General features: G+C 43.5%; 1 protein-coding gene across 1 annotated transcript in view; it reads right to left on the reverse strand.

Moving 5' to 3' along the window:
- Nucleotides 1-8573, reverse strand: part of LOC112120321 (neural-cadherin-like) — an 81774-nt gene that overhangs the window by 60865 nt on the left and 12336 nt on the right. The window contains exon 6 of the mRNA XM_029911790.1: nt 8058-8200. Within this exon, the coding sequence (XP_029767650.1) occupies nt 8058-8200 (143 nt within the window). The remainder of the gene's footprint in view (nt 1-8057; nt 8201-8573) is intronic.

Genomic DNA, 8573 nt, shown 5'->3' on the forward strand with positions numbered 1-8573 from the left:
TGTCCATATGGGGACAATGCAACTTATTACTATACATGTAATAGAATGTATGCTAATTTCTATACCATAGCACTGCTTATTTTCATATGGATTTATTTCAATGAATGTAGTTATTGTGTATTTACTGCATTCTCACGTTAAATAACACCAAAATGGCCGGCTCCTCCCTATATCCCCACAGTGGCATCACCTGTCAGGCAGGGCACAAAGGGACTGCCAGAGTAAGAGATATGAAGGGTCCATTATATAAGCACATCAGACTGCAGCAATCTGAGAAAGTACAGTGAGCAGCTGCCCCTCTTTTGCACCAACATCCATCAGTCATGTCTATTATTTATCTGGCATAATAGAAATTGTCACAGGATCAGTGTCACTCACTTTGCTTGCAAATGTCTTGTCTTTACTGCAGCAGTTATTTTTGACACATAGCTCAGCTTCACCTTGGCACTTCTGTGACAATAGGCTATGACTATTTCTTTGACATTATCTCTTAAATTAAATCGCTGTAGGCTAGTGCATACATCTTTTTGATTTAATCAAACTAACCAAAACCAAAATATATTACTGAAGAAAGCTGTCGCACCTAGATTAACTTCCAGAGACAATAGAAAACTAATCTGGAAGCATTCACTACATAAATGTACCTACTGGGCCTGAGGTGCTAAGGGACAAATTTTTGAAGGTATTTAGGCACGTAAAGATGCAGATAGTCACTGGGATTTTCAGAAACACATGGGTGCCTAACTCCGACTGAAATCAACGGGAGTTAAGTGCTTTTGAAAATCGCACTAGATGCCTCTGCATCTTCAGGCACCTAAATACCTTTAAATTCTGTCCCTAAGAGCCTGCAATTCTCATCTGAAGTTGGGATGGGTTCAATCCCCAGATTTGCAGCCGTTTCCTGCAGCATGTTACATGGCATATCTTCTTGGAACATTTCTATTAAGTTTGAAATATGTTCAGAACTGTAACATTAATATTGCAAAAACGCTATTTGCATTGAAATTAAACTTTCATGCTAAGTGAAACCCTGTGACAGTGAAATGAACAGAAGGAAGGATCTATGACAGCTCACTTCCCTGTGCTCAGCTGCCAGAGCTCACAGTTTGCAAAGACTCAGGGTCACAGCAGTGAAATCAAGTTAAATTAGGGCTGTCAAGAGATTAAAACAATTAATTGCAATTAATTGCACGAGTTAAAAAACTAATCGTGCGATTAATCGCACTGTTAAAGAATAATAGAATACCATTTATTTAAATATTTTGGATGTTTTCTACATTTTCAAATATGTTGATTTCAGTTACCACACAGAATACAAAGTGTACAGTGCTCACTTTATATTATTATTTTTGATTACAAATATTTGCATAGTAAAAAATGAAAGAAATAGTATTTTTCAATTCACCTAATGTAAATGATGTAGTGCAATCTCTTTATCATGGAAGTTGAACTTACAAAGGTAGAATTATGTACAAAAACTAACTGCACTCAAAAATAAAACCATGTAAAACTTTAGAGCCTACAAGTCCACTCAGTTCCATAGGCGCGGTCTCTGTGGGTGCTCCGGGGCTGGAGCACACACGAGGAAAAATTAGTGGGTGCTTAGCAGCCACTGGCAGCCAAGCTCCCCTCACCCCCCGTCCCACCTACCCTGAACGTGCCACGTCCCCGTCCCTCTGCCTACTTCCCAGTGTTTCCCGCCCGGCTGCTGGCAAAGAGCTGTTTGGCAGTGTTAGCATGCTCCAGGAGGGAGGGTGAGGAGCGGGAACGTGGCGGGCTCAGGGGAGGAGGTGGGGAAGAGGCAGGGCCGGGGCGGGGATTTGGGGAAGGAGTGAATAGGGGCAAGGAGGGGTTGGAGTTGGGGCGGGGACTTTGGGGAAGGGGTTGGAATGGGGGCGGGGCAGGGATGGGGCCTCATGGAAGAGGTGGAGTGGGGCTGGTGCCGGGGCGGGGGGGGGTCTAGCACCCACGGGAAAGAGGTAAAAGTCGGCACCTATGCTCAGTCCTACTTCTTGTTCAGCCAATTGCTCAGACAAACAAGTTTATTTACATTTGCAGGAGATAATGCTGCCCGCTTCTTGTTTACAATGTCATCTGAAAGTGAGAACAGGTGTTTGCATGGCACTGTTGTAATAGCTGGCGTTGCAAGATATTTACATGCCAGATGCGCTAAAGATTCATATGTCTATTCGTGCTTCAACCACCATTCCAGAGGACATGCATCCATGCCAATGACGGGTTTATGCACATTGATTGCTACAGGCAATTTTGGTTACTTGACAGACTCACTAATTCAGGACAGGATAGTCTGTGGCACTTGGAATCACCACCTGCAGAGCATCTGCTCTGGGAAGGCGATCTCATATTAGACAGATGCTTAGACATGGGGCATGCAGCAGAAGCTTCAAGATAAAGAATGAAAGTCCTAAGAGATACTACAACCCCATCAGTACATGCAGGGAGACAACAGCAAAGGAGAGCAAGTGGCCAACGTACCACACCCATAGCAAGAAGCATTTGTTGTGGGAGACAGCATGCGCAGGTAAACAGGGAGAAGTGCCATGTACTAGGACAGCATTGCAAGAAATGGGGCGAGTTGAACCATTTTAGCCAGGCATGCAAGAGCACAGGAAATCTCAGAAGGATTCAGTCAGATTTGTACAAGAGGGGAATGGCATACCAGACAGTGGTGATGACACCATGACTCTCTTCTTGAGTCTGAGAGCATATTAGGTTCAGGAAAGCAACAAGGGACAATAGCAACTTCCATGCATGCATCAGTGGTAAAAAGGAAATGCCATGTGCAATTTCAGCTGGATAGCGGGGTCTCCTACAGTGTGATTCCTCAGGGTGAACTGGACTCGAACACACCCTTTACAAAGAGCAAATACAATCTAATAGTGCACAATAAGAGCGTAATTCAGCCTGTAGGAAAATGTGACTTCATATTAACTAACCCAAAATATAATAGATTGTACCCACTGACGTTTGTGGTGATGGCATGCAAGCACATACAAGGGAATACAGCCATATAAGCCATGGATCTGATCAAGGTGCAGTATCAGAATTGTATAGCTGCAGTGCAAGAAGCAAATGGAGTCTCATGGACAACAGAGACAATTTCAGAAGCATATGGGGATGTTTTCAAAGGTGACAAGTGCCTCAAAGGATAGCTGCAACTGGAAGTAGGCCCCAGAGTGGAATATGTGCTTACCACAAAGGAAAATTCCAGTGGCACTACGTAATCCAGTACAAAAGGAGCTCAAAAATCAGCAGAGCAGGGGTATATCAGCTTCTGTAGAGGCCAATATAGCCTGGGTAAGCAGCATAGTGGTGATAAAGAAGCCAAGAGGCAAATTATACATCACCATAGACCCAAAGCCACTGAACCAGGCAAGTAAAGATGCCACTATCCACTGCCAACAATTGATGACATCTTGATAGAACTCTCCAAAGCCAGAATCTTTACGATCTGTGATCTTTGTAGTACTGGCACATAAGCCTGGATAAACAGTTCAGAATGCTGACAATCTTTGCAACCCCACTTGGTGGGTACAGATGGCTGAGCATGCCGATGCACATAAGCTTAGCACCAGAGATGTTCCTGAGAAATTTCACCTAAGTGCTGGACGCATTGCCTGGGATGAAAATAATTGGAGAACATATCTTCACTGTAGGCAAAGGGAGCAATGATACAGAAACTGAAAGAGACCATGATAGAAAACTACAAGTTTTTCTTCAGTGATGCCAAGACAAGAACATAAGACTCAACCCAGAAAAAAATGCGACTGTTGTCCCTGCCTCATTATGTAAGGATGTCATACAAAAAATACACACCTCACACCTGGGCATTGACGTACACTGGACATCTGCTCACAGCAGAGGGACTAAAAGCAGAATCCAACAAGATCCAGTTGATGTGAAATGGGTATGGCACTTTATTGGAATGACAAATTTTCTGTCCAAGTTCTATCCATATGTGGCTGCAGCAGAAGAACCCATACATCAGCTCACAATGCCGGATGTTGACTAAGGCTCAGAGGTACCCAATAGTAAACATTTGACATGCTGAAACAAATGATAACAGATTCCCCTGTCCTGAAGTACTACCAGCCAGAAGAAACATTGATACTCCAGTGTAATACCTCTGAGAAAGGACTAGGTATAGTTTTTTTGCAGGAGCAGCCAGTTGCTTATGCCGACAGAGCCCTGTCAGAGACTGAACAGGGGTATGTCCAATTAGAAAAAGAACTTCTGGCTATTGTATTTGGAGTAGAGCAATTCCATTAGTACATCTATGGCAACTCAATAATAGTGCAATCAGACCACACTCCCCTAGAGACAATTATAGCAAAGCCCCTTCTTAGTGCTCCAGAGAGATTGCAGCACATGTTGATTCAACTTCAGTACTACCAGAGATCAGATACTGTTCAGAATGACTACTGGTGTTAGTGAACACCCTGAGCAGGGCATATATCCACAGCATCAGTGAGTTGGGAGAGGGGAATTAGGACACTAAATCCATTAACATGCTGCACTATCTCCCCAGTTTCAACAGCAAAGCTGATGGAAATCAAAGAGGCTACAGAAAAGGACATCCAACCACAGGCAGTCAAGACAGCGATACTAACAGGGAGACCAGAAGTCAAAAGCCAAGTACCAGTCGGAGCAGAAACACATTTTCAGATTAAAGATGAAACATAATTCCATCCTGCACACTCATCTCAAGGGCAGAGGGCTGTTGTCCCTGCCTCATTATGTAAGGATGTCATACAAAAAATACACACCTCACACCTGGACATTGACAGCTGCCTTAAGCAGGCCCAAGAGTGTGTTTACTGGCCGGGAACATATACACAACTATACTTCTTGATAGTAGGGTGTGACACCTGCTAGTCATATGAGAGCTGTCCACCCAGGACGGCGGGGGAGCAGACTTATTCACCTTCAATGAAAAGCGATATTTGATTACTGTGGACCACTATTCAAACTTTTGGGAGGTCAATGCCCTTCCGGATACAAAAAGTAAGGCAGTGATTGGCAAACTGAAGGCCCACTTTGTGAGATATGGCATTCTGGACACTGTATCCCCTGACAACATACCCCAATTTGCCTCAGAAAAATTCAAGGAATTTGCAAGCAAATGGGAGTTGAAGCACCAGACCTCCTCCCCAGCCAAGGTGGAATCAGCTGTGAAAACAGCTAAGAGACTGTTACACAAAACTGTGCCTTGTGATTCAGATCCTCAGCATTCTGGTACACAGGAATACCCCAACACAGGGGTGCCAAAACAGTCCAGCACAGGCACTGATAGGGAGAAGGACAAAACTCTGCTACCAATGAAAGGAGACCTGTTGCAGCCTGAAGTATAGAGAGAACGCTGAGAGGAGATGGTGAACAATCAGAAAAAGCAGGCACTAAAGTACAACAGGTCAGCTAAGAACCTACCAGCCCTGGAGACAGGCACTCCTGTGGGTATCCAGCCATTAGAGAGACACCAGAAGGAATGGGCTAAAGGATCTGCAAGGGTGAAGTGGGATTCACATCATATGAGGTGACTTCAGAAGAGAAACAAGTGACAGACTTAAGGAGCTCAAGCTACTTAGCTTAATAAAGAGAAGGTTAAGGGGTGACTTGATAATAGTCTATAAATACCTACACAGAGAACAAATATTTAATAATGAGCTCTTCAATCTAGCAGAGAAAGATAAAACACAATCCAGTGACCAGAAGTTGAAGCTAGATAAATTTGGATTGAAAATAAGGCATACATTTTTAACAGTGAGAGTAATTACCCACTGGAACAATTTACCACAGGTGGCTGTGGATTTTTCACCACTGACAATTTTTAAATCAAAGTTGCATGTTTTTCTAAAAGAAGTAGGAATTATTTTGTGGGAGTTCTATGGCCTGTGTTGTATGATCACAATGTTCCCTTCTGGCCTTGGAATCTATATATTCAAAGGAACAGGAAGCACTTATGAGCCAGCAGCCCAGAGAGAGCCTACAGAGATTCAGCAATCATCACAGAACAGAAAGACAGAAAACCATTGGAGGCACAGCTCACCAGAAAGGAGGAGACTGCAAAGACAGATAGTTTGCTAGACTTGGAGACAGGTGACAGGGAGACAGAGATAGGTGACTCCCAGTATGGTCACATGTTGAGGAGACCAAACTATCTGAAAGACTATGAAACCATCTGCGTCTGTGGTAAAGAGAAGACTTCAATTCAGGTATGTGTTAGCAACCTCTGTCTGAAAGAACATGGGTGCGGCTCTGGGCACCTGCTATGTTTTTAATGTTTATATTAAAATGTTTATAAAAAAGGGAAGATGTATCATGATCAGTGGAAATGGAGTCAAAGGACCCATGTTTCCTGGAGTGACTTTTATCAAGGGAACAGCAGGACAACAGGGAATGTGAGGAGTTGGGCTAGAAGCAATGCAGCCACATGGACAGTGCAGTGCACAGGGTTTAATAAAGTTCTACTTGTTCAATTTAACCTGCATTCAGCTTCATTCTTTGCTAATAAAACACGTATGACTTATGCTGGCTCTCTTCACAGAGGTGAATTTCACCTAAGGGAGCACAAGAACTACCACACTGTGCCTGGTCCCCCATTGGATGCACAAGTGACAGGGAGACTCCTTGTGCCCTTTTCTTCTCTGGGCACAAACAAGCTCTAAGTGAATGGACAGTGTCAGTACAAAGAGAATTTAAGGCTACATTAACATTGTAAGTACTGAATATGGTACTATTCTGTTCAGTAAAATGCTGTCCACAATAATGCAAAACCACAGACCCTGCAATCCTTATTCAGTCCTTAATTTGGCCCATTCCAACAAGTCAATGAGATTTTTGCCTACTTCAGGACTGCATGATGAGATCTTAACATGCATAGTATGCATCTATTCCGGCATATGCTAAATCAGGCAGTATAGTGTAATATCTTTGCACATCACAGTATACAGATTATGCTTTCTGACATCATTTTGTCTTTTTAATAAGAATGTTACCGACCAAGAAAACAGCCACTCGTATATTCAATATCAGATTGAAATAGTGCACATGGCTCAAAGCTCTTTGTGGCAATTCAAATTCCACACCAATTTTTGGAATATGATTTTTAGCAACGTAAGTAATTCATTTCCTAGATGGTATGTTTTCCAGTTCCTTGGCTGAATGCTTTAGTAACTATGGAACTGGGATGCAGCATATGTTTGTTGATTGGGTAACTATTCTCTCTCTGTTGACTGATTCAATCAGACAATGCAGTGAACAAATAGCCAGGGATGTTATAAAGTTGTTAGGAAAAAGATATACATTAAACCCGGGTTGAAGAGGCAAAAGTGCTGACTCTGTGGGTGTTCCAGGGCTGGAGCACCCATGGAAAATTAATAGTGGGTGCTCAGCACCCACCGGTGGGCTCCTCGTCTCCCTCCCCCACCCAATGTCTCCCCCCGCCGGAGGGCCCTGCCAATCAGCTCCCTCCCACTCCCTGCCCGAGCTCCCTCCTGCCAGGAATGTGCCAGGGGGCAAGTGCAGAGGGAGGACAGAGCGCCCCCCTCCCGCAGGTAACATGGGTCGGAGAGAGTGCAGTGGCCCCGGACTGGATGCGGGTGGGGTCGCTGGGGGGGGACGACATGTGACCAGTCATGGGACCTCCCTTTAGATCATGCTCCCCCCAGTATGGGGAGGCACCTGTTGTCTATAGGGCACCCTTGGTGCAGGGATCAGAACAGGGGCGGAAAGAGGCAGGGCGGGGCCTTGGGGGAAGGGGCAGGACCTGGCACGGAGCAGGGGTCAAGCACCCCCCAGGAAATCAGGAAGTCAGCGCCTATGTAAGGAAGGATGGATTGTAAAGGTAGAATAGTTAGATTATTTTTTACCGCATACTCTTATTGGTATTGTAGCAGCTCAGCAAAAGGAGGATATCCCACCAAATAATTTTTACAGTTGCTAACTATTAAAGACTGAATTCAATGTGCTGGTGTTTGCAAATAAACTGAAAACTTTCAATACTGCAGACAGAATAGCAATGGCAAATTTATCATTACCTTTCTGAGGGTCAACAACAAAGTTTCCCTTTTGATTCCCTGCTACAATGTCATAAGTCAGGCCATCACCATCAGGGTCTATAGCATTGACTGTAGCAATCAACGTATTTGGGCCTGCATCTTCAGAAACAAAACTCCTGTAGCTGTTAAAAAGAATTGTAATGAGAAATTACAACATATGATGAAAGAGTCAAATTAAAATATATGTACAACTGAATGTATGTTTTAGAGCAGCATTTGTTGACTGTTTAAATGTAATGTAGAAGTTTATAGTTTAATGAATAATGCAATTAAGCTGATGAGATATCCTACCTTGTTAACCAGTGAAACAATAAAAGTTGGACATTAAATCAATCAATTAACAGACTCTTTCTGCTTTTCCCTTTAGTAGATTTCCCTTGCATACTTCTAGGAAAAAGGAAGTTTACCTTCAATAAGGATTTGGGTGAAATGTGGGGTTCACCATTTTACACACACACACACACACACACACACACACACACACACACACACACA

This window comes from Terrapene carolina, unplaced genomic scaffold (assembly GCF_002925995.2).
Source record: "Terrapene carolina triunguis isolate 2854851 unplaced genomic scaffold, T_m_triunguis-2.0 Scaffold130, whole genome shotgun sequence".
Classification (NCBI taxonomy): domain Eukaryota; kingdom Metazoa; phylum Chordata; order Testudines; family Emydidae; genus Terrapene; species Terrapene triunguis.